Source organism: Coregonus clupeaformis, chromosome 17 (assembly GCF_020615455.1).
Source record: "Coregonus clupeaformis isolate EN_2021a chromosome 17, ASM2061545v1, whole genome shotgun sequence".
Taxonomy (NCBI): Eukaryota; Metazoa; Chordata; class Actinopteri; order Salmoniformes; family Salmonidae; genus Coregonus; species Coregonus clupeaformis.
Window position 1 is genome coordinate 6,271,277 of NC_059208.1, and position 27,640 is coordinate 6,298,916.

At 43.8% G+C, this 27,640-nt stretch overlaps 1 protein-coding gene across 2 annotated transcripts in view; it reads right to left on the bottom strand.

Annotated features, from left to right (window-relative positions):
- Positions 1 to 27,640, bottom strand: part of LOC121586521 (protein FAM135B-like) — a 45,711-nt gene that overhangs the window by 13,189 nt on the left and 4,882 nt on the right. For both annotated transcript variants that reach the window (XM_041903269.2, XM_045226058.1), the window contains exons 2-10: positions 23,814 to 23,910; positions 21,398 to 21,477; positions 16,382 to 16,536; positions 11,852 to 11,922; positions 10,693 to 10,866; positions 8,385 to 8,517; positions 3,025 to 3,178; positions 2,753 to 2,802; positions 1,507 to 1,662 (exon numbers count right to left, since the gene is read on the bottom strand). In XM_041903269.2, the coding sequence (XP_041759203.2) occupies positions 1,507 to 1,662; positions 2,753 to 2,802; positions 3,025 to 3,178; positions 8,385 to 8,517; positions 10,693 to 10,866; positions 11,852 to 11,922; positions 16,382 to 16,536; positions 21,398 to 21,477; positions 23,814 to 23,890 (1,050 nt within the window). In that variant the 5' untranslated portion in view covers positions 23,891 to 23,910. The remainder of the gene's footprint in view (positions 1 to 1,506; positions 1,663 to 2,752; positions 2,803 to 3,024; positions 3,179 to 8,384; positions 8,518 to 10,692; positions 10,867 to 11,851; positions 11,923 to 16,381; positions 16,537 to 21,397; positions 21,478 to 23,813; positions 23,911 to 27,640) is intronic.

Below are 27,640 nucleotides of genomic sequence, written 5' to 3' on the forward strand. Positions count from 1 at the left end.
AATGTTCTGCTGACAGGTCGACAACAATTTGCCATTGTTCTCTTTCAGAAACTGTCTCAGTCCTTTGCCAAATACAGCATAAATTACTGCAAATTACTGTACATTCTGCCAACACAGTAAATAGACCAGTAATTGATGTAAAATATTTGACAGTATATATAGGCTACAGTATTGCTGTGCAATAGGTGCGTGACATCATAAGCCTATTTAATCTCACAGCCTATACCAAGGCAGAACATATAAACAAAATAAAGTATTGATAAACAAAATATTGAACAACAATTCGTCCTTTGCATAGAAGTGTGGGCTGTTACCTACTTTTAAATTTTTTCCAATATACAATCAATCTTGCAGAATGCGGGCACAGTTTTGTGACTGGTCATATTTATAATGGGAAACATGCTATGTATGGCATATGTCAAGTTCATAAATCTAAATATTTTTAGACGTACGTATTCTTTTCAGAAATGGCGGACGCAGATATTTAGTGTGACCCCACATCTCAACCCAGTTGAACACTTATGGGAGATTCTGGAGCAGCGCCTGAGACATTTTCCACCACCATCAACAAAACACCAAATTATTGCATTTCTCGTGGAAGAATCATGTTGCATCCCGCCAATAGAGTTCCAGACACTTGTAGAATCTAAGCCAAGGCGCATTTAAGCTGTTCTGGCGGCTCGTGGTCGCTCAATGCTCAATTAAGACACTTTATGTTGGTGTGTCCTTTACTTTGGCAGTTACCTGTATATGTATGAAAGATAGTGTTAAATAATTAGTGTTAAATAAAGTGTTAAATTATGTTTGACTTCTGGCATTTTGCAAATAACATTTATTTTAACAGTTTCAATATCAATTTGACTTTGATACCATGTATTAACAGAAGTAAAAAAGGTCCCCCACTAAACTGTAACTAAACCTGCCTCCTGTTATAAAGTCACAGAGCACGACAGATATAGACAGAGAGTCAGGAACATCAAGAAACAGTGTTTCTGTATGTTTGTTCATCAGGATAATTACAGAATAAATGTTCATTGAAATCACACCCATCCTGCGGGTGGAAGCATGAAACTAACCCCTGAAGGTAAACTAATATGGAGACATACTGTGTTCATTATGACTCACAGACAGACAGTCAGACAGGAGATATGAAACTAACACTGTGAGAGACAAGAGCCTGGAGACCTGCTAGCAACACTGAGTAGAGGAGAGGGAATAGTTTTACATTAATATTAATCATTCCAATGATTAGATGGAAATTACATTTGGGATTCTCAGATACAATGTCTATTCAAGGCATAGAGGTCTATAGGGACTAATCATCAGCTGGTGTATTTTACCTGGCTGTAATACTCCTACACAATCTGACACACAAAACCTAATCAGAATAGTGGGCTTTGGAGGGTTCAAGGCCTCGGCTTCTAGTGTTACACATTTCATAATATATTAGATAGAATGTATGGGGGGTGTGTGATGTTCCTGAGGAGTTAAGGGGTTAGGGCTCACCCTGAGTGTGTGGTGTTCCTGGGCCAGGTGGGCCAGGATATGTGTGTTAGGTACGGCAGCCTCCAGGAAGCGGGTCCACAGGGCCGACAGTTGGGAGCAGAGCTGGGTCAGGTCTCTACTGATCTGTTCTGCTACTTTCTCATGTCCCTCCTGCAGCTAGAGAAGGAGTGGAGAGAGGAGACAGGGGAGGGTTAGGGTCAGCGTGTGATGCTGGTTAGAGGGGTTAGAGGCTGGTTAGAGGTCAAAGGGCAGATTAGGTGGAGCAGAGCTGGGTCAGGACTCTACTGATATGTTCTGCTGCCTTCTCATGGCCTCCCTGAACCTAGAGGAGAGGAGAGAGTGGATACAGATAGTATCTCTTTATATGCTCAATTACTTTATCCAGATGCCACTGGTATTTTAGATACTGTATATAGTAAAAGTACAGGTAACTGCCCAAATAATGGAAATACTTGAGTAAATACAAAGCATATTGAAAGCAGGTGCTTCCACACAGATTCCTGAGTTAATTAAGCAATTAACATCCCATCATGCTGAGGGTCATGTATAGAAATGCTGGGCAGGCCATTATTTTGGCTACCATGGCTATGCCCTCATAGGATGACAATGCACCCCGCCACAGGGCATGAGTGGTCACTGAATGGTTTGACTATTATAAAAACGATATAAATCATATGCCATGGTCGTCTCAGTCACCAGATCTCAACTCAATTTAACACTTGTCGGAGATTCTGGAGTGGGGCCTAAGACAGCGTTTTCCACCACCATCAACAAAACACCAAATGATGGAATTTCTCATGGAAGAATGGTGTCGCATCCCTCCAATAGAGTTCCAGACACTTGTAGAATCTATGCCATGATGCATTGAAGCTGTTCTGGCTTGTTGAGGCCCAACGCCCTATTAAGACACTTTATGTTGGTGTTTCCTTTATTTTGGCAGTTAACTGTATGTGTTAAAGTAAAAAACTTGAATAATGGAATTTTTTGATGGAAATACTAGTAGAACATTGGAGAGGAAAGAGAGCATAGCTAATATAAAATGTTGATATTGATCTTCCTCTGTAGCTCAACTGGTAGAGCACGGCGCTTGTAACGCCAAGGTAGTGGGTTCGATCCCCGGGACCACCCATACACTAAAATGTATGCACGCATGACTGTAAGTCGCTTTGGATAAAAGCGTCTGCTAAATGGCATATTATTATTATCTTGGTTTTTAGCAGTACTGTATGTCTCGTACACCACCTACCTGTAATTCTATTGTGAGCTGATTTAGTGTTTCTTCCACAGGTAGCTCCTCTGTGGATAGAAAGACAAGATAAATAGATTATTACAGCAAAGCGCAACTCTACTCAGTCTTATACAGTATGAAGTTAAACCACTGTAAAAAAAAAATCTATATATATATATATATATATATATTTTAAATCAATTGAACAATAAATCATTGACTTGATTGATTGCCACAATAGACACAGCTAAATATTGAGGAAATGCTATTGTAACATGTTGTTGCCTCACCTATGTCCACCTGTTCCAGCTGTGGTATCTCCTTCATCACAGTGGTGTAGTAGGAACGTAGGCCTCTGTGTACCGCCAGTAGGAGGCGACAGAGTCTACCATGCCAAGTGTGAGCTCTCTGTAGACAGTTCTCACTGGGGACGTAGAAACTACCCTGGGGAGAGACAGGGGGGAGTAGAGGGGAGAGGAAGGGAGAAGAGGGGAGAGGGTAGAGGGGAGAGAGGAGAGGGAAGAAGGAGAGGAAGAGAAGAGAGAGGATAGATACATGGAAGAGGGGAGAGACATGAGAGAGGGGAGACGGGAGAGACAGGGGAGAGACAGAGAGGAGAGTAAAGACAGAGAGGAGAGAGACGGGGAGAGAGGAGAGGCAGAGAGGAGAGAGACGGGAGAGACAGGGGAGAGACAGAGAAGAGAGTAAAGACAGAGAGGAGAGAGACGGGGAGAGAGGAGAGGCAGAGAGGAGAGAGACGGGAGAGACAGGGGAGAGACAGAGAAGAGAGTAAAGACAGAGAGGAGAGAGATGGGGAGAGAGGAGAGGCAGAGAGGAGAGAGATGGGGAGAGACAGGGGGAGAGAGGGGAGAGAGGAGAGACAGAGAGGAGAGACAGAGAGGAGAGAGACGGGGAGAGACAGAGAAGAGAGTAGAAACAGAGAGGAGAGAGACGGGGAGAGAGGAGAGGCAGAGAGGAGAGAGACAGGGGAGAGAGGAGAGGCAGAGAGGAGAGAGACGGGGAGAGAGGAGAGACAGAGAGGAGAGAGACGGGGAGAGAGGAGAGGCAGAGAGGAGAGAGACAGGGGAGAGAGGAGAGGCAGAGAGGAGAGAGATGGGGAGAGACATGGGGAGAGAGGGGAGAGAGGAGAGGCAGAGAGGAGAGAGACAGAGAAGAGAGGAGAGAGACGGGGAGAGAGGGGAGGCAGAGAGGAGAGAGACAGAGAAGAGAGGAGAGAGAGAGAGGGGAGAGAGGAGAGGCAGAGAGGAGAGAGACAGGGAGAGACAGGGGGAGAGAGGGGAGAGAGGAGAGACAGAGAGGAGAGAGACAGAGAAGAGAGGAGAGAGACAGGGGAGATAGGGGAGAGAGGAGAGGCAGAGAGGAGAGAGACGGGGTAGAGATAGGGAAGAAAAGAGACATGGAAGAGAAGAAAATGTTGATTACTTCATCTAATGACAGCCAAGTTCACATACTGGGACTTTAAGGCCTCCACAGTAGGAACCAATGAGCTCCCTCCGTGTAGCTTTGCCATTGACCTTATTTAGGACCTTGTCTAGTGAGTTAACACCAATGTGTAAAGTCTCAGTAACTACAGGAGGTTTTGGACACAAGCAGCTCCTAAACACAGCTTGTTACCCAGTAGTAAAACAACATTGATGCGGACGTGGCACTGGAAGATGTAGAAGACGTGACCCTACAATAGTTGTATGACCTTTAACTAACTAACCCCACACTACCCAGTAACCACAAACTACACAGACATCAGTAACAATCACGGGTGATGTTTCATACAATATATATTAGACTGGGAAGGTAATGGATTGAAAGCTTAGCCAATTTGTCCCTCAATGTTGTTACTGTAGTACCATTTTAGGGAAAGTATTTATGAGTAGTAATTCCTATTTCTCCCCAGCAGGTGGCTCTCTAACCACAAACCCACAGTACTTTCACTGGACCATCACATTCATCGTATTCTCTGTACAGGTCTGTAATCTACAGTACCAGTTCTGGTCTCTTCTGCAACCGATAGGAGCCACAAAGCCCAGCTACTGCATATCCAGATCAAGAGTAACATTGCAAAATATGTTATTCTAGTCAAGGACCCAAACAACACCCGTCGGATCAGACGCCGGCTGTCATCTTTTTAGAGACAAGGCAGGGTCAGGTCAGACTGGGACGGGTCACCTCTAACCCCATCCCAGTCACAACACACACAGGCCCCAGCCACTCGGGATGCCAGCCCCTGGCCTCTGTCACTGTTTTCTGGGCTGGGTCCATCTTCCTGTGGCTGGCTGGCTGTTCTGGCTGTTTTGGCAGTTTTGTTTTAAAGATATGTGATGCTGGTGTATGTGTGGATAATGCCTGTGTATGTGTGTTAGTTTTAAAGGCATGTAATGCTGGTGTATGTGTGTTAGTTTTAAAGGCATGTCATGCTGGTGTATGTGTGTTAGTTTTAAAGGCATGTCATGCTGGTGTATGTGTTTGTTTTAAAGACATGTAATGCTGGTGTATGTGTGTTAGTTTTAAAGACATGTCATGCTGGTGTATGTGAGTTAGTTTTAAAGACATGTAATGCTGGTGTATGTGTGTTAGTTTTAAAGACATGTAATGCTGGTGTATGAGTGTTAGTTTTAAAGACATGTCATGCTGGTGTATGTGTGTTAGTTTTAAAGACATGTAATGCTGGTGTATGTGAGTGTGTACTATAATTTACCTGGAGGCAGTAAAGCACAGGGCCCTATCATCATAGCTGTACTCTGCTCTGTAATAACAGATAATACTTCTGGATCCTCCACAACCAGGAAGGAACATCTGTATGTTTACTTTCATAATTCCTTTTACCTTTATAGAGGCATACTGGGATATGGGGGTTGGGACTCCAGGGGCAAAGAATGAAAAATAGCTATTTCATGGGCATGGGCGGAGTCAGATGTTATGGAGCAGCACGCACTTTTGTCCACGTCGTCGTTGCGTTCCACCCAGAGAGGAAGTGCACTAGGGGGCTTGGGGTGCCAGAGTAGCTTTCCAAGCAAGAGGCTCCGAGGCACTCTTTGTGTAAATACAGTACATTTCTTCTTATGCAAAATAACCTTCTTTGGATACTGTATTACAGTCTTCTTAAGTCCTAATTGTCAGCAGCAGCCACGTGCGAAGCTGACAGTATGTTTAAGGAACACAAGGCTGAGTACCCAGGTGACATACTGGATCTGATGGTTGCTGCAGTGCACCGTGGGATACGTAGTTACAGGGGGTCCATCTGCTCTGATAGAAATAGAACTAAGAATTACAAAACATTGACATGAATGGGAATTCCTGATCTAGTAATGATATTTCTATGGCTCACTCTTCATCTACATACAACGGGAACAAGGGACAAGCCAGCAGCTTGTAAGACAGACAGGCTGGTAAAAATAGCAGGACAGGTCTCTCTAATAGGCCTGAGACTGTGTGCTGCTTATTCCTCTTGCATTGGTACCTGACATTCTTAATCACCCCACGAGGGTCCAAAACGAGTATCTCACTCATAATAGGAGCACTCAGAAAATTGATCTTTATCGCCTTTGATATTTCTGAGATACACATTTCTATACCAATGAGGAAATGTGAAAGGTCTAAATGGAAAAAGAAAGGTAACATCCATTTTCTGCCCACCAGAAGAGGCAGCACCACTATAATTCAGCTGATCGCAACAGAATTTTCCAACGACACGTGTCCAGATTGCGCAATAACAACACTCTTAATAATGAATAAAGAAATAGGTAAGTGTGGAAAAGCTGCAGCAGTATAAATAGGGGAAAGTGCTGAAAATGTGCTTGTACCCTCCAGGTAGAAAGCCTTACATAAATAAGGGGTGGAAGAGAGGAGAGAGGGAGAGAGGGATGACTCTCACACACACACACACACACGCATGCATGCGCACACACACACTATGCTCTGTACACATTTCTCCTGCAGGTAAGCTACGTGGCGGTTGGAGGAGAACTCATTACGGGGATCAAACACTGCCCCCCCGCCTGGCTAAATGCAGTGCTTATTAAAGCTCTCTGTTGGAGGCGCTGTGTAAAACCCAGGAACAGGGGGGCCGAGCCCGGTATGTGTGTGTGTAACCCAGGAACAGGGGGGCCAAACGCAGAAGAGGGGCTATGAGGGGGACAACCCAGCTCTCATTAAGATTTACTGCTCAGTCTGTGACGTCTGGCCACAGGGCCGAAGGCTGGATCGGGGTGTGTGCATGAGGCACATGTTTGTGTGACCAACAGGTTTTGCAATCACAGTAGCGTCCTACCATACAGGAAATGACCTACGCTGGATAAGACACATCGTAATGATCTGATGAAAAATAGCTGCTCTGCTGGATGTGCACAACCATATAGTTATCACTCACACTCACGCCCACACACACACACCTTACACACACCTCCAGAAGAGAGAGACGTGAGTGGTGTCTGTGGTTGATGAATCCAGCTAAGCACTTTCTCTGCCTCCCACAGCTCTCACACCACTAAATGAGCCTTTACACATGCAGAAACCATCACTAGTGTCTACTATTAATCTTAGACTTTTACTCCACAGGCAAATGAGAACCCTTTATTCACCATAATTACTACTGAGAGCAGTGGAGGCTGCTGAGGGGAGGATGGCTCACAATAATGGCTGGAACAAGGCAAATGGAATGGCATCAAACACATGGAAACCATGTGTTTGATGTATTTGATACCATTCCACCTATTCCACTCCAGCCATTACCACGAGCCTGTCCTCCCCAAGTAAGGTGCCACCAACCTCCTGTGACTGAGAGTTACAGTAGTTTCTCCTCCAGACGCCAGGCTACAGTAGCTCAGTGTGTCGCAGTGTCCTGCTAGCCTCGGGCTGCGTCCCAAATGGCAGCCCCAAAATGCACTACTTTTGAACAGCGTCTTGGGCTCTGGTCAAAATTAGAGCACTATGTAGGGAATAAGGTGCTATTTGGAACGCAGCCTGAGTGTCCTGCGACCTGGTCTGGCCATGTGGGTTAATGAGACATTAATAGGAAGTGATGTGGTGCAGCGCAGTACTCATCTCCCTGTGGGTCCATGTGGGGGACTAAAACTGTCTCTAATACTTCTAGAGGGACCTGACTGATGACCCGTCCTTACAATAGTGGAGGGAGAGAGAGAGCGAAAGAGAGAGAGAGAGAAGTACGAGAGAGAGAAAGAGAGAAAGAGAGAGAAAGTGAGAGAGAGAGAGAGAGAGAGAGAGAGAGAGAGAGAGAGAGAGAGAGAGAGAGAGAGAGAGAGAGAGAGAGAGAGAGAGAGAGAGAGAGAGAGAGAGAGAGAGAGAGAGAGAGAGAGAGAGAGAGAGAGGGAGAAGAGAGAGAGAGGGAGGGAGAGAGAGAGAGAGAGAGAGAGAGAGAGAGAGAGAGAGAGAGAGAGAGAGAGAGAGAGAGAGAGAGAGAGAGAGAGAGAGAGCTTTGATTCAGTTTTTCTGTCTCTTGGTTCTCTCATCTTCAGTGTGAACTCTATGGGTCACTTTCCCAGATTCAGATTGCCCTTTGAGCATGCTTTAAAATCAAGGACTTGTTTGGGTTGATCAGTTACTGTCCTCTGTAAGGTGTATTGAGAGACCTTGTAATCATGCACTTACAATGTAGTTTGACTTGATTTGATTGTACCTCTGTGATGACAGGTTTGCAGTATCCAGCCCCGAACATCAGGTTCTCCATGGACACCCCCATGGCTGATGGGTCAGTAACGTTCTCTAGAGAGCCCTTTCCCAGCCAGGAACCCTTCCCTGTACGGGCAAAACTATGGAGAGAGAGAGAGAGAGAGAGAGAGAGAGAGAGAGAGAGAGAGAGAGAGAGAGAGAGAGAGAGAGAGAGAGAGAGAGAGAGAGAGAGAGAGAGAGAGAGAGAGAGAGAGAGAGAGAGAGAGAGAGAGAGAGAGAGAGAGAGAGAGAGAGAGAGAGAGAGAGAGAGAGAGAGAGAGAGAGAGAGAGAGAGAGAGAGAGAAGAGCAGTTAGTCATTATGTAATCAATAGAGCTCTGGTGTAATCAGGGAAATTGATGGCTGAACATTCAGGTTAAAGATATTGGCAGCTGGATTCATCACCTAAGTGTTTGAAAAACTACTTATTCAAGTAGCAGGCCAGTGGATGCACTTTCAGAGCAGGTTGCCAAACTAAACCGATTCTAACAGGAGAGGACATACAGTGGGGAGAACAAGTATTTGATACACTGCTGATTTTGCAGGTTTTCCTACTTACAAAGCATGTAGAGGTCTGTAATTTTTATCATAGGTACACTTCAACTGTGAGAGACGGAATCTAAAACAAAAATCCAGAAAATCACATTGTATGATTTTTAAGTAATTAATTTGCATTTTATTGCATGACATAAGTATTTGATACATCAGAAAAGCAGAACTTAATATTTGGTACAGCAACCTTTGTTTGCAATTACAGAGATCATACGTTTCCTGTAGTTCTTGACCAGGTCTGCACACATTGCAGCAGGGATTTTGGCCCACTCCTCCATACAGACCTTCTCCAGATCCTTCAGGTTTCGGGGCTGTCGCTGGGCAATACGGACTTTCAGCTCCCTCCAAAGATTTTCTATTGGGTTCAGGTCTGGAGACTGGCTAGGCCACTCCAGGACCTTGAGATGCTTCTTACGCAGCCCCTCCTTAGTTGTCCTGGATGTGTGTTTCGGGTCGTTGTCATGCTGGAAGACCCAGCCACGACCCATCTTCAATGCTCTTACTGAGGGAAGGAGGTTGTTGGCCAAGATCTCGCGATACATGGCCCCATCCATCCTCCCCTCAATACGGTGCAGTTGTCCTGTCCCCTTTGCAGAAAAGCATCCCCAAAGAATGATGTTTCCACCTCCATGCTTCACGGTTGGGATGGTGTTCTTGGGGTTGTACTCATCCTTCTTCTTCCTCCAAACACGGCGAGTGGAGTTTAGACCAAAAGCTCTATTTTTGTCTCATCAGACCACATGACCTTCTCCCATTCCTCCTCTGGATCATCCAGATGGTCATTGGCAAACTTCAGACGGGCCTGGACATGCGCTGGCTTGAGCAGGGGGACCTTGCGTGCGCTGCAGGATTTTAATCCATGACGGCGTAGTGTGTTACTAATGGTTTTCTTTGAGACTGTGGTCCCAGCTCTCTTCAGGTCATTGACCAGGTCCTGCCGTGTAGTTCTGGGCTGATCCCTCACCTTCCTCATGATCATTGATGCCCCACGAGGTGAGATCTTGCATGGAGTCCCAGACCGAGGGTGATTGACCGTCATCTTGAACTTCTTCCATTTTCTAATAATTGCGCCAACAGTTGTTGCCTTCTCACCAAGCTACTTGCCTATTGTCCTGTAGCCCATCCCAGCCTTGTGCAGGTCTACAATTTTATCCCTGATGTCCTTACACAGCTCTCTGGTCTTGGCCATTGTGGAGAGGTTGTAGTCTGTTTGATTGAGTGTGTGGACAGGTGTCTTTTATACAGGTAACAAGTTCAAACAGGTGCAGTTAATACAGGTAATGAGTGGAGAACAGGAGGGCTTCTTAAAGAAAAACTAACAGGTCTGTGAGAGCCGGAATTCTTACTGGTTGGTAGGTGATCAAATACTTATGTCATGCAATAAAATGCGAATTAATTACATAAAAATCATACAATGTGATTTTCTGGATTTTTGTTTTAGATTCCGTCTCTCACAGTTGAAGTGTACCTATGATAAAAATTACAGAGATCTACATGCTTTGTAAGTAGGAAAACCTGCAAAATCTGCAGTGTATCAAATACTTGTTCTCCCCACTGTATATGGTGTGACAGTTAAGTAGTGATCATCAGTGTGACATGTTGGTGGTAAGCACACAAACACACACACACATGTGCACACACACACACACACACACGTGCACACACACACAAGCATGCATGTTTGCACAGACATGCACACACACAAAAACACACACACAGTATTACCTGATGAGTGGTTGATGTAAGGCCACCAAGGATGCATGTATAGAGACAGAGATGACGGACAGGTGGAAGTAGTCGAACATCACAGGTACATGGTGGTGGAGACCTCTCCTGGGATGGAAGTGGAGACCCAGGGTTCTACTGCTGATCACTGGGACTGTCACGATGTCCCCTAACCTAAAGACAACACAGTTAGTATCTAAACCAGCCTGAGAACAACAGCAGAGAGAGGTCATGCCAGAACAGTATACAGTTACATCATCATGCCAAAGACAGTGAATGCAAGTTTAAAATGCACTGTGCAAAATTGAAAACTATTACCCATTTAAAGGACATGATGTTATGGGTTATTTAACTGTTATTATTCAGCTAGGACAATAGCAAATTCAAGAAAGCACACCAGTGTGGTGAAAAATGAATTTCACTCTGGGGCAATAAAGTTGAAACTTGAACTTGGTAATATTCTACACACACAAACACTTGGTCTCGGTCACACATAAATGGGTGGCTCCAAATAGTATAAGTTCTGAGCAGCAAAGTCTGAGAAGTTGTAAGCGCTCCAAATGGGATGTTTAATGAGCCGTCCAGGAGACATTACAAGTCATCTATCACTTGTCTGTGGCCTACAGTACCTATTGACCTATTGACCTATTGACCTATTGAGCTGCAACAGCACAAACACACAGAGCTCACACTTGGAGTGACAGATCCAAATAGCTGATCCAACAGTAACATCCTTTACACACACACACACACACACACACACACACACACACACACACACACACACACACACGACACACAGACAGACAGACAAATGCACACACGCACAGAGACACACTCGTACAAATGTGCTCACGCATGCACAACGCATGCAAGTCTGCACAGAGACGTGGTAAAGTAGTGTTTTTAATTGACTAGTGTTTTTTCCTGACTATGCAGTCTGCCAGTCTGTTAGAGCCAGAGGCTTTTCGCTGGCAGGACATCATTAGGACTTGGACCTCAGCACTACTAACTGAGGACCTCTCAGAACTGAGAGGCGAGAGGGAGAGAGAGATGGGGGAGGGAGGGGGGATAGGAAGAGAGATGGAGAGATGCAGAGAAAGTGAGAAGAAAAAAAATGCCAGAGAAAAGAGACTATGTAACCGAGTGTTTAACGTACTGTTCCTCGTTGTCTGTGAAGTGAAGGTCCAGCTTCAACTGAAAGTCCACTTCACTCAGAGCCTCTTCCACCTGTGAGAACAGAAACACAGTCACAACATCAACAAGATTGTATCAACCAGAATTACACAAATCAGCAATGAAATTCAACATTTAAAAAAATGCATTAGGGTTATAAAACAAATGTTGTAAATCCATACCAGTGTAACAATATTATTGTGAGACATTAAACCATGAGCAGCTGTTAATGTGTGTATAGTATTGTCATTAGTATCTCTACTGTATCTTCTGCCTGTTTACATTGTAGACTGAACAGTATTGTTCTTATCATAATGAAGGTAAAAGGCAGGTAGTTGGATTTGATATAGGTAATCAATTTAACTCCATTTGAATAAAGCAGTGGAAAACAAAAAAGCCACTACAAAAGAGTACGCCGTTGAGAGAAATTAAGAATGATTTGGAAGAAATCTCTTCCTGTCTCACACACTTTATCTCGCTCTTGTTTATTTTCACACACCCTACTTCTCTCTTTCTCTCTGCCTCTCTCTCCGCTCTCTCGCTCTCTCTTCTCTCTCTCTCTCGTTTCACTCTCTTTGTTATCTCCCTACAACATGCACACACACACACAAACAGACACACACACAGACTTACACACACACACAGCATGGTCTGTGTAGCAGAACAAACAGCATTGTCAAATCCTATTGATATTCTGATTGGTTAAACACACACACTGGGGAAATTGAGTTCTATTTTTGTCCTTCTTATTTGAGTCTGTGGGAAGAAGAGGGAAGGAGAGAGAGAGACTGAGAAATAGAGAAGGAGTGAGAGAGAGAGCGAGAGAGAGAGAGAGAGAGAGAGAGAGAGAGAGAGAGAGAGAGAGAGAGAGAGAGAGAGAGAGAGAGAGAGAGAATGAGAGAGAGAGAGAGAGAGAGAGAGAGAGAGAGAGAGAGAGAGAGAGAGAGAGAGAGAGAGAGAGAGAGAGAGAGAGAGGGAGAGGGAGAAGGAGAAGGAGAAGGAGAAGGAGAAGGAGAGGGAGAGGGAGAGGGAGAGGGAGAGGGAGAGGGAGAGGGAGAGGGAGAGGGAGAGGGAGAGGGGGAAAGAGAGGAATGAGAGAGAGGGAGAGAGAGGGGGGAGGGGGAGGGAGAGAGAGGGGGGTAGAGGGAGGGAGAGAGAGAGAGCAGGTAGAGGGAGGGAGAGAGAGGGGGGTAGAGGGAGGGAGAGAGAGGGGGGAGAGGGGGAGAGGGAAAGGAGTTTACCTCTGGAAGGTTAATGAGAAGAGGGGATTTATGTTCCAGCCCACATCCTCTCTCTGTCACCACCTTCACATAAATAATGTGTCATACATTTAATGAAAAAATCTAAATTTAGGAGACCTCAAAGGTAGGTAGCTGACATTAAATAAATAAATTGGGAGAGCTGACCTGCCATGTAGCCAACAAGCTGAAGATGAAACTGACAGTCACATTCTGACTGAACCAGGGTTCCTGTTTAACTCTGTAGGTTAGATTGTAGGTAAGATATCTGTACAATGAGGGAAAAAAGTATTTGATCCCCTGCTGATTTTGTACGTTTGCCCACTGACAAAGAAATGATCAGTCTATAATTTTAATGGTAGGTTTATTTGAACAGTGAGAGACAGAATAACAACAAAAAAATCCAGAAAAACGCATGTCTAAAATGTTATAAATTGATTTGCATTTTAATGAGGGAAATAAGTATTTGACCACCTCTCAATCAGAAAGATTTCTGGCTCCCAGGTGTCTTTTATACAGGTAACGAGCTGAGATTAGGAGCACACTCTTAAAGGGAGTTCTCCTAATCTCAGTTTGTTACCTGTATAAAAGACACCTGTCCACAGAAGCAATCAATCAGATTCTAAACTCTCCACCATGGCCAAGACCAAGACCACCAGCTCTCCAAGGATGTCAGGGAAAAGATTGTAGACCTACTTAAGGCTGGAATGGGCTACAAGACCATGGGCTACAACACCTCGTGGAGTTGCAATGATCATGAGAACGGTGAGGAATCAGCCCAGAACTACACGGGAGGATCTTGTCAATGATCTCAATGCAGCTGGGACCATAGTCACCAAGAAAAAAATTGGTAACACACTACGCCATGAAGGACTGAAATCCTGCAGCGCCCACAAGGTCCCCCTGCTCAAGAAAGCACATATACAGGCCCGTCTGAAGTTTGCCAATGACCATCTGAATGATTCAGAGGAGAACTGGGTGAAAGTGTTGTGGTCAGATGAGACCAAAATCGAGCTCTTTGGCATCAACTCAACGTGTTTGGAGGAGGAGGAATGCTGCCTATGACCCCAAGAACACCATCCCCACGTCAAACATGGAGGTGGATTTTTTTTTAAACATTTTAGTCATTTAGCAGACGCTCTTATCCAGAGCGACTTACAGTTAGTGAGTGCATACATTCTTTTTTCATACTGGCCCCCCGTGGGAATCGAACCCACAACCCTGGCGTTGCAAACGCCATGCTCTACCAACTGAGCTACATCCCTGCCGGCCATTCCCTCCCCTACCCTGGACGACGATGGGCCAATTGTGCGCCGCCCCATGGGTCTCCCGGTCGCGGCCGGCTACGACAGAGCCTGGATTTGAACCAGGATCTCTAGGGGCACAGCTAGCACTGCGATGCAGTGCCTTAGACCACTGCGCCACATTATGCTTTGGGGGTGTTTTTCTGCTAAGGGGACAGGACAACTTCACTGCATCAAAGGGACGATGGACGGGGCCATGTACCGTCAAATCTTGGGTGAGAACCTCCTTCCCTCAGCCAGGGCATTGAAAATGGGTCGTGGATGGATATTCCAGCATGACAATGACCCAAAACACACGGCCAAGGCAACAAAGGAGTGGCTCAAGAAGAAGCACATTAAGGTCCTGGAGTGGCCTAGCCAGTCTCCAGACCTTAATCCCATTGAAAATATGTGGAGGGAGCTGAAGGTTCGAGTTGCCAAACGTCAGGCTCGAAACCTTAATGACTTGGAGAAGATCTGCAAAGAGGAGTGGGACAAAATCCCTCCTGAGATGTGTGCAAACCTGGTGGCCAACTACAAGAAACGTCTGACCTCTGTGATTGCCAACAAGGGTTTTGCCACCTAGTACTAAGTAATGTTTTGCAGAGGGGTCAAATACTTATTTCCCTCATTAAAATGCAAATCAATTTATAACATTTTTGACATGCGTTTTTCTGGATTTCTTTGTTGGTATTCTGTCTCTCACTGTTCAAATAAACCTACCATTAAAATGATAGACTGAACGTTTTTTTATTTTTATAATTCAATTCAGTACACATTCAACACACAATTAATTTTCTCCTTTCCCCCTTCTGATAACCAGGTGGCGAATCGCATCTCTGCATGTCTGGCAGACATATCAGTGTGGATGTCGGATCACCACCTCAAGTTGAACCTCGGCAAGACGGAGCTGCTCTTCCTCCCGGGGAAGGACTGCCCGCTCCATGATCTCGCCATCACGGTTGACAACTCCATTGTGTCCTCCTCCCAGAGTGCAAAGAACCTTGGCGTGACCCTGGACAACACCCTGTCGTTCTCCGCTAACATCAAAGCGGTGACCCGATCCTGCAGGTTCATGCTCTACAACATTCGCAGAGTACGACCCTACCTTACACAGAAAGCGGCACAGGTCCTAATCCAGGCACTTGTCATCTCCCGTCTGGATTACTGCAACTCGCTGTTGGCTGGGCTCTCTGTCTGTGCCATTAAACCCCTACAACTTATCCAGAACGCTGCAGCCCGTCTGGTGTTCAACCTTCCCAAGTTCTCTCATGTCACTCCGCTCCTCCGCACACTCCACTGGCTTCTAGTTGAGGCTCGCATCTACTACAAAACCATGGTGCTTGCCTACGGAGCTGTGAGGGGAACGGCAACTCCTTACCTTCAGGCTCTGATCAGACCCTACACCCAAACGAGGGCACTACGTTCATCCACCTCTGGCCTGCTAGCTCCTCTACCTCTACGGAAGCACAGTTCCCGCTCAGCCCAGTCAAAGCTATTCGCTGCTCTGGCACCCCAATGGTGGAACAAGCTCCCCCACGACGCCAGGACAGCGGAGTCACTGACCACCTTCCGGAGACACTTGAAACCCTACCTCTTTAAGGAATACCTGGAATAGTATAAAAGTAATCCTTCTTCCCCCACCCCCCATAAAAAATAAATAATAATAAAAACATATAAAAAAGTGGTTGTCCCTCTGGATAAGAGCGTCTGCTAAATGATGTAAATGTAAATGTAAATGATGTATAGCGTTTTGCAAAAAAAACTAACATTTTCATACACATCTAAAATCGCTGAATTAAAAACCTGAGAACAGTAATATTTTACACACACATATGAAGGTACCCATAAGCAATTATTTCTGATGAAAAAACACAAACGTGAAAAATTGGTGGATATAGCGTTTTGGAAATAAACTCTTCAAGTGGTTAAATTGAGCGTGTGTGAGATTGTGTGATCGTGTGATTGTGTGTGTGTGTATGTGTGTCTCACCCTCTCCCCGTCCAGCAGCAGGTGGACCTTGAAGAGCATGCGGTCATTGACGTTGACCTCTTGGTTTCGGTAGAGGATCTGGAAGATCCGGCTGAACACCGTAGTGTCCTCATGGACCCCATCATGGACCCCTGCAGAGCTGAAACTACAGTCACCTGGGGGGGGAGGAAGGGGAGACAGCATCAGCAGCAGTATCATCATCATCGTCATCATCATCATCATTATCATCGTCGTCATCATCATCATCATCATCGTCATCATCATCATCGTCGTCGTCGTCGTCATCATCATCATCATCATCATCATCATCATCATTATCATCATCATCATTATCATCATCATCATCATCAACGTCATCATCATCATCATAATCATCATCATCAACGTCATCATCATCGTCATCATCATTATCATCGTCGTCGTCATCATTATCTCATCATCATCATCATCATCGTCATCATCATCATCTTTATTATCATCGTCGTCATCATCGTCATCATTGTCATCATCATCATCAACGTCATCATCATCGTCATCATCATTATCATCATCATCGTCGTCGTCATCATCATCATCATCAACGTCATCATCATCATTATCGAGACAAGGCACTGTGTGTAGGGCCCGGTGGCCGCTAAGGGTCCCCCGATCCAAAATAATAACTTGTCCGTCTGACTATTGTTTTTATTTTGGGGGGGGTCAGCTGGGGTCTCAACTTACTGTTGAGAGTTAGAATAGTAGAATACACAAGGTGCAATTACGACATTTGGTAGTGCATCTGCACTTTTCTCTTGTTATGTCAGTCACTGACAATCACTCAATTATCCCATGTCAGCTAACATTTTACAGATTGCTAGGTAACTTACTCTAGCCAGCTATCTAAACCTTGTAGTAATCATGGCTGAATTACTGAATTACTGACTGGGCAAGCAAGGCACGTGCCCAGGAGCCCTGACCTCCTGGGAGCCCACATTGATTTTGTTAGTCACTCTCACTCAGATATCATATGAACCTGGTATAAGTCATGGCAAAATGTGTAGAATTGCAGGGAATTTGCTTTTAAAACTGCCAAATTGTCTCTCTGCCATGGCAAAATTAGTAGAATTGCATGAAATTAGTTTTAAAACAGAAAAATGCTCTCTCTGCCCCATGGCAAAATGTGTAGAATTGCAGGAATATACATTCAAATGTTTTGCCTGTGAGGTGGTGGATCCCAACCAGATCTCGATTAGGGCCCCCAAAGACTAGAGGCAGCCCTGCTCATCATCATACATCACAAACACATCAACATTCCCATCACTGTCTTTTCATGTCCTCCACATAATTGAGACTCAGAAGCAGTGACTATGCATAGCTGAATGGATTATATACAATCAGACATTTCTCTGGGTATAAAAATAAATGGTTTTCCAATAAATCTCTATATAGTCAGTGCTGTTTTCTGCTTGCTTCTGTAGAGTAGTTGTGAAGAAGCTCCTGGCTGCATCTGGCTTCTGGATGTGCAGCTGTGATAGGCCTTTGAAGGAAGCACCCCACCAAGGTGCTCTCCTTTGATCTACTCTACACCCCCTCCTCTCTCTCTTCTCTCTGTTCTCCCCGTCTCTCGGCAGCCCTCTCCAGAAAGAACAGTCTCTTCAACCAGCACGAGTGGCAGACTATTTTGTTCAAAATTGAGTGAAAGGCATGGTGGCTGTTGTGTTTTGGCAGCATGCTGTGCTACTGCTAGTGCAAATACTCTTATTTCATTCCAAACCAATCATAGCCTGGCTATTACAGATGAAGAGTCAGTTTGTCAACAGAATTGTAATGAGGGTGAATGCTCAGTGCTCCAGGCTCATCTAAAAACATCTCTAGTTCCGCTCTACAGGGAGGGGACAGAGGGAGAGATGGAGCGGAACTAGCAAGGCATTAAAGAGGTTTCACTGAGACTCCTCCTTGTGATACTGAGGTACTAATCAAGTTATCAATCAAAATACTGCACATCATTTACATGGTCTTTTCTCTCTCTCTCTCTCTCTCTCTCTCTCTCTCTCTCTCTCTCTCTCTCTCTCAGCTAACATTTTATAGATTGCTAGGTAATCTCTCTCTCGCTCTCTCTCTCTCTCTCTCTCGCTCTCTCTCTCTCTCTCTCTCTCTTTCTCAGATATTCTCCAACTGTTTGTGTGACATAATACCTTTAGAGTTAAGCTACAGTAAGGAGGCAGCAGAATGGTAAATGCTAAACTAATTCATATAACACCATCCTGACTTAACACACCACAATGTTTTTCTATATGAATCACAGTCATTAAATGGCTGGGCCTCAGAAGCGAGACAATCCTTCACACCTTTCATTTGTCTGCTTGAAATGTCAAGCACACAACACTTTAATTTCCCACAGTACTCTGGGTGGATCATTTCCCAAGTCTCTGTGATTGATAAATGTCTTTGTCCTGGCTGGCTGGAGCGGAGCGTGCCATTGGCTGGTGAATTTATGTCTGGGAGCCCTGTCTGTCCTGTCTGTCCGAGAGGCTTATGACTGTAATACGTGACCTTGTAGAGGAGGAGCTGCAGGAGAGGGGAGGGAGATGGTGAAGGGGACTGCGGCTAAGCCCTCCAATTAGAATATGGATACATACTGTAATGTTATTGTATGGTCCATTGCTGCAATGTAGCCAGCGGCACTCACTGTGTACAGATACTATGGCACTGCTGCACTGTGTGTGTGCAGGAAATCCTGATACTGCGGTCTAGGCTATATTCATATTCTGCACTACAGCAAATGATTTGTAGATGTTATCATATGGCAGTGCAGTGATAATCAGTACAAACTATTATTGCTGAATGCGAACATATTATGGACAATAAACTAAACATTATCGCCAATGGACTAAACATATTATGGACGCTAAATGCTGCAAAGTCGTTCAAATTGATACCCTCCACTCTATGCAGTTCTCCTATCTAATCATATAATGGATCTAATGCATAATGTAGTTAAATATGCAGCTAACCTCTCATTATATACTGCTCCATGCTTCACAAATTGATACAGTAAAATACTATGCTGTTTTATACTGCATAGGACCATGTGAAGCTCCTCCATACAACAGGTCACGTTGACCTGATCAATACCTTCCTGACTTCCCTACATAGGTCAGAGTGACATCCAGATTATTACTGAGTCAGTAGGACGATAGGAACAGGTGGCTGGTGGGTCTGAATAAATGCCTGAGTATCACATCTCAATGTCAGGGTCAGACCAACACAACAAAGGGGTTTTGCAGACGCAACCATGCATGCCCTTGTCAAAGAAGGAACACACACGCACGCACACACACGCACACACACACACACTGTTCCCTGCATCCTGTTCCGATCATAATGAACTAATAATATTTTTTTTATTACAGCAAATCAAAGATGCCTGGGATATGGCTTCGTGCTTATCCAGAGGACCAGATCTGTCTGCTAATGCTGATGGGACTACAGTACAGTACAATGACAGTGTGTGTCAGCCCAGTCTACTGGAACAGTCTTGCGTACCTATAAAATATATTCTCAACACTAACATTTAGTAACGGCCACTGAAGTCAACAAAAGTGTAGTTGTAAAGCACCACAAAGGGAGAAACTACATCATGACCTTAAGCTAGATTTATCAGCCTGAATTTCAAATTTCCTCACAGAGAGAGAAGAAAACTCTCTCCACCAATAACAGCAAGGCTTATTACTATTAAACAGAGAACATGAGAGGAAGCTGTCAGCTAGAAGTAACACACTGTTACTTCTCTTTTGGTATGTCCAAGGCCAGTTTCCTCTGTTTTAACTCTGTCATATAACTCTGTCATGTTATAAAAAAATCCTTTGATATTCTTGTGAATACGTTCACACCCCTAAACTGATTGTTTGAGACAATGTAAAACAGGCAGGAGACACTCGGTTGCAATGGGAACTTTGTCACGTCTCTTTCTGTGGGACTGTATTTTCTCGAGAAGGGAGAGACTACTTTCTCTGGTACAGAACATATCTATATCAAAACACATTGCAATACCAATTAATTTGCATTTATTAAAGCCAGCTGAGACACTTGCACTGTTTAAATCATTAGTCAACACATCATTGTTCAATAAACCTTTTAGTTTCAAATCTCTAAGATATTATTATTATATATTATAAAGATAGGCAATTTTCATTCCTGCACATTATGCAACCCTGAAGCACCCATAGTTAGGTGCTAATGGTGGCCTGTTGTATGAGGCCTAACCAGATGGTATAACACCTCAGAAACATGAATAATATGAGCTATACACACAGCTAGCATGTGGTACAGACTGAATTCCTCCAGATTCCAGAGAGTGACTGTAAAATAAAACTGAACATACTGTATCTTTCAACCCAGAATCTCTGGCCTGATCCCCATGATCCAACACAGCACACTACCAACACACTACTGTTCCCATACAGTATAGTTTCAGTGGCCATAAACTATAAAAAGCAGATGTTGTGAAAGATTACTGTTTTCAGAAACATCAAAGGAAACTGTACTTCAGCATGTGTGTCATTGGGACTAAGAATGTGGATCACAGAAGATGATCGTAATCATGTTGTAGGGTAACCAGAACATTCTCTCTGTCAGACACGCATGAACCTCTCACACTCAACCCACCACAGTCCCTGGCTTAACAGGCTGCATAGACACAGACAGTGGCCCAACCACTGGCAAGTTCTGCATGAACTCAAACTACCTGTATAGAAGTCTTGGTATGCTACAAGCTGGTGTGGGTCTTGCCCACCTGCCTATTGCTGGAATCAGTGAGATTCATTCTGTAAGTGTGGGAATTAGTATTTGTAAAACTAAGGAAACTGTTCTATGGCATCTATGGTATCTTTCAGCATGACCTGACCAGAACCTGATCAGGAAAAAACTCCTGGCTCAATCTATGGCAAATGGAAAACATACTGCTGCTTCGAAGTTCAAACTATCCATTGAAAACACCCAACGTTATTCAGATTTAACACAATGTGACAACATTACCTGTATTCCCTGGTGTTGTTGCTATCAACCTGTGTGGTACACGAGGAGAGACCTTCAGCCCTGCACGGACCTGGTAGAATCTGAAGGGAGAAAGCAATACAATACCTTCAGTTACTACACAAATGTAGGATCTTAATTTGAGCCAGTTTGCTACAGCAGAAAAATAAACCTGCAGCAACAGGAACTGTGAATTATTATGTGGATTATAATTAATGGACATTTTTTGTAGGGGTCGATCCATTTTTCATTAGGGCAAATCAAGTCTGACATTTTAAAATGGAAATTACAAACTTCAGAAGCCTTTTCAAACCTAAGATACACTACAAGTTTGCATTTCCTGCTGTGCAGGAAAATTCCTGCAACAACAGGATGATCAAATTAAGATACGGCATCTGTAAATAGCTACTACACACATACTGGTACTACACATCACTACACATCACTACACATCACTACACACATACTACTGCATATGAAATCAATGTTCAGAATGGAATGGAAAGAACTGCTGCTTTCCATGACATCAGACCCGGGGCTACCACTGTCATGTTAAACACAGCTGGTAAGGCATTGTACAAATGTACCTTAATTATTAATGAGGACAGGATAAAATGGCAAATAACTAATAAATTACTCATAATAATGCACATCCATTCAGTGGAGTCTGCTGCTGTCTGTGCTTGAAGGGCAACGGTAGTAGAGCTCTGAACAAATGCTGATAAAACTGATATTACATCCCTAATACTATCATTTGAAATTGCCTCTTGCATACTATTATCATCCTGCAAATGCTGACATTCAGCATTCCCCCATCAAAAACATATGGTATGAAAAGTGCAGTGAAACACACATCTTTCAAAGATCACTTTGACTATTGGAGTGTGAATGGATGTGGTTCTGTGTAAAAACACATTGCGTCCCCTGAGACCCATCGGAAGGCGATGGAAGAGACCAGAGCCTAGCTGTGAACACAGACATGGCATCATCAGGGTTTTGGCGAGCGACCTCTGGGAGATGGAGGCGTGAGAGTGAATAGCAGGGAAAAGGTTTTGGAGGTTGATAAATAAATAAGGGTTTAGTCTTCGTTCGGAAAAAGCAGTTCACTGCACGACTGTGTGAAACCCAATGTAGGACCTGTTATGGTTAGAGTCAGAGTGTATTGTGGGTAAAAGATAACAGAGAGAGAAGCAAAATATATGTATTTTATACAGTATACCTGTAGTTTGTCTTGATATCATGCACTGCCTCATTATGACATATGAACACATTTCCAATAAAAACAAAAGTGGAAACATTCATTAATTGTGCTAGTTAGAATGTCAGAAACAGATGGTTCCTGGTTGGCAGAGTGCATTCTGGGTATCACACACTGGAAATGTATTGGGAACCAGTTCTTCAAATGGACTTCAAACGGACATGCTCCTAGAAACTACAGCTAGGATAATCAATCAAACCCGATTATAACATCAAGAGCAACGTTAGACATGACTTTTTCACCATCCGTTAAGCTCAACTAAAAGGCCTGTGTTGCTCTTATCACCATCTCCTGGTTTAAAACATCAAACACAGACTTTCGTTTAATGCAATCACTCCTCTATAGGGTTTGTATAAAACGTACAAGTGAATGGCTTTTTCAGGGCTGTATATAAGATTTGCATAGATGTTTAACCTAATGGTCTTTCTTTGTACTTTTCTCCTTATCTCACAATAGCCAATGACTGTGTTATCTTTACATCAGCAGTCACTTGGACAGGAGTCTCTGACTCTCTGTCCCTCTGTTCTGTCCTCCAATCAGACCTACTCCCTCCTTGTTGCTGTTTGGAGCAGAAACATGGCAGACATGGACATCCATAAAAACTCAGCTAAAGAGGATTATATTATGCAAAAGCTTTAGCCCTCCCTGTCCTGTTTGGAGCCAGGAAAATCTAATCTGGGTAAAGCTGGCCTTTCAGTCAGCCAGAGTCACATCCCAGAGGCGAGGCGAGACAGATGCCAGGTTATAATCTCTCAGCAGATACACTGTATCTGTACGGCATGAAGCTGACCCTATTCTACATCGTGTCTGTGTCCCAGATAGCACCCTATTCCCTATGTAGCGCACTACCAGGGCCCATATCTGTCCTCAGACACATCCTGCTGTCCAGCATAAAGATGACCCTTTTCTAAATAATAACTGTACGTTTTATCGTTACCATTAACACAGCAGCGGCAGTGCAGTGGGTATTAATATTAACTATGAAGCAGCCAGAGATACAGGTGGAGACTTTCAGACTGTGGTTTGAACCCAAGTCTCCTACATGCCACAGGAGTGTATTAGCCCTCTGAGCTAAAGCCTAATGATTAGCTTGGGCAGTCTTCAGGTTTCAAGGCAAGGTTACTCATCACAGGTTCACTGATCCACCTCCGTTACACTCACCCTCTCTGGAAGAGATCCACATTGTGAAACTTGTTCAGCTCTACAGAAAACTCCAACGTTCCCTGTACTTCAGACATGATATGTTCCAGGTCATCCCCTGCAGAGAGAAAAGATACTATATCAAATAATATAACCTGCAGTTATTTACAGTATTTCAAGCCCTGAGAAAGACCCAAGGGTCATAATGTTGTCACTATAGACACATCTGGGTGCATACTGTATTGCAGTGAGGAACACACTGGAAATTGCTCCATTGCACTACCCCCATTGTTTTATGATTGCAGTGACAAAGCCAGCAGTACCTTCATGATTCATCAGTGAATTCATGGCCAACAAAGCATCCTTTCACAAAATAACAAAAAAGGCATTCACAAGGAATCAAAATCGAATCAAACCATGACATTTATCATCTAATCATTGAACACAGTCATTTGTCTTCTTCACTGTAGAGCTTCTGTGACTCAGTTGACCTTCGGAGGCCTCACAGTGAGAAGCACACTGGCATTTAGGGAGGAAACCCCAGACTGGATATAGAAGCTCGTCTACACACACACACACACACACACACACACACACACACACACACACACACACACACACACACACACACACCACACACACACACACACACACACACACACACACACACACACACACACACACACACACACACACACACACACACACACACACACACACACCACACACACACACCACACACACACTCCTCCACCATGGTTTCTAATTAGAAAAACAATGAGTCATTCAGGAAGCGTTTGCCTTGATCCTTCCACCTCCCAGGAAGCTATTCACAGAGTCAACAGTCAACAGACTGCACACGACCTCAGCATGGAACATTGAGATGAATGGAGAGAGAGACACCCGGGATTGTGAGTCAAAGTGTTGACTCTAACCGTCTGCTCCATTCACTCCTTAATGTGTTTTCTAATCATAATGATATCATGTTGAAGACTGTGTTCTTTAAGACATTTAGCAGATGCTCTCATCCAGAGCAATTTACAGTCAGTGCGTTCAACTTAGGTAGTTAAAACAACCACATATATTTCACAGTCACGAATAAAGAAATCTAGCCTTCTTCTCTTGAGCGCCTTTTATCATGATAGTAGTAGAAGTAGTTAGCAATAGCATAGGTAAGATTGTTATTGCGATGCATTATTACAGTAACATAGTAGCCATTGTGTTTATTGTCTCTGTTTTGATTAAGATTTAAAGCCCAGAGGCTGACATGATAAACCTCTACTAACGAGTCACAGCTATTAAAAAGTTGGTCCATTGAGCTTGTTTGATCCCCATTTAATAACTCTACCAAATCAAAGCAAATATAACAACATATGACATTCAGCAGATGCTACATTTTACATATAGATGGCCACGGGAATCGAACCCACAACCCCGATATTGCAACCTCCATGCTCTACCAACTGAGCCATACATATGGAGCAATGAAACGACAGCATAGCCACACCTGTAGGACAGTAAACTAAGCTAAAAATAAAAAATAAACATTCTGCATCGCATTTGCTATGTGACATGTGATCTGCATTAAAATCTACTTCCAAAAACAATCAAAAACCATGCAAAAATCTGTTTGTCCCCGTTAAGGGTCTGTGTCTGTGAAGCTAGAACAGTGTATAAACACTAAGCATAAGTAAGCATGAGAAACACAATAACTCTACCCACAAGTACATATTACCTCAATTACCTCGACTAACCTGTTCCCCCGCACATTGACTCTGTACCGGTACCCCCTGTATATAGCCTCCCTACTGTTTTACTTTAATTATTTGCTATTTATATTATTATTTATTTTTTCTTAAAACTGCATTGTTGGTTAAGGGCTCGTAAGTAAGCATTTCACTGTAAGGTCTACACCTGTTGTATTCGGCGCATGTGGCAAATAAAATGTGATTTGATTTGATTTGAACAAAGCCTCCTCCTCCTGTACTGTGTGGTCCATTATCCCACTGCTGATGAAAGCCACCTGAAGGGAGGGAAGAGGTATGTCACACAGCATTGCTGCCTTCTGCTGACATTACTTATTGTGTTACATTGACATGTGAGGGGGCAGATACACACCCCTGCCCAAACGGACTACTTTAATAAAGGTTATGATAGGGAACTGAGGTTTGTGCTGTGTCAGTCCGTGGGTCATATTAACAGTGACCTGTCCTGACACAGAGCCTTGACCCAGCAGCCTCGGACAGTTGGTGGAGAGAGAGGATGTGGAGGATATTGTGCTGCTGTGTAAAGTATGCTGCATTGTACATCAGTGTTGTATTGTACATCAGTGTTGTATTGTACATCAGTGTTGTATTGTACATCAGTGCTGTATTGTACATCAGTGCTGTATTGTACATCAGTGCTGTATTGTACATCAGTGTTGTATTGTACATCAGTGCTGTATTGTACATCAGTGCTGTATTGTACATCAGTGTTGTATTGTACATCAGTGTTGTATTGTACATCAGTGCTGTATTTTACATCAGTGCTGTATTGTACATCAGTGTTGTATTGTACATCAGTGTTGTATTGTACATCAGTGTTGTATTTTACATCAGTGCTGTATTGTACATCAGTGCTGTATTGTACATCAGTGCTGTATTGTACATCAGTGCTGTATTGTACATCAGTGTTGTATTGTACATCAGTGTTGTATTGTACATCAGTGCTGTATTGTACATCAGTGTTGTATTGTACATCAGTGTTGTATTGTACATCAGTGTTGTATTGTACATCAGTGCTGCATTGTACATCAGTGTTGTATTGTACATCAGTGTTGTATTGTACATCAGTGTTGTATTGTACATCAGTGCTGTATTGTACATCAGTGCTGTATTGTACATCAGTGCTGTATTGTACATCAGTGTTGTATTGTACATCAGTGCTGCATTGTACATCAGTGTTGTATTGTACATCAGTGATGTATTGTACATCAGTGTTGTATTGTACATCAGTGTTGTATTGTACATCAGTGTTGGCTCTGTGACAGTCTGTTGCATTTGAGTTAGCTACACTCTTAGAAAAAAGGGTTCTGGAAGGGTTCTTCGGTTGTCCCCATAGGAGCACCCTTCTTGGTTCCACGTAGAACCCTTTTGTGTTCCATGTAGAACACTCTGTGGAAAGGGTCCTACCTGGAACCAAAAAAGGGTTCCTCAAAGGTTTGGACAGCCGAAAAACCCTTTTAGGTTCTAGATAGCACCTTTTGTCTAAAGTGTATAGCACAATGGAAAATGTGTAATTTATTTGGTTAAGTCAAATTTTCCCAAGTCTCGCTTGAGCCCAGTTCTTGTCAGCTGTTGTCAGCTGTCTCACATTGTGTCAAAAGCAGGAGCTCTGCATTTTCCTCACTCTGTCTGGGACATACAGGCTACAGCTGGGACTGAACACGGTGTACCTTACAGAAACACAGGAAGTTGCATATCATTCAATCTCTCACGCGCTCTCTCTCTCTCTCTCTCTCTCTCTCTCTCTCTCTCTCTCTCTCTCTCTCTCTCTCTCTCTCTCTCACTCTCTCTCTGTCATACACACACACAGAATCCCAGTGTAACCGCTAGATCATATTAACTGCCAGCAGAAGTACTGTATATGGCGGAGGCTGCATTCTCTCCCCTGCTAATCAACCTCGGCAGAAAGTGATCAATAATTGAATGTAAATAACTCACAGGCACCATCTCTCCAGACCATAGAATTACATATAACTTTGATAGGATCTCTGTGATCCACACACACAAAGAGTTTCAAGGGTATTACATGTCTACGATCATTTCCTTATTTCTACTGAGTTCGTCTGCCTGCGCTGTTGATGA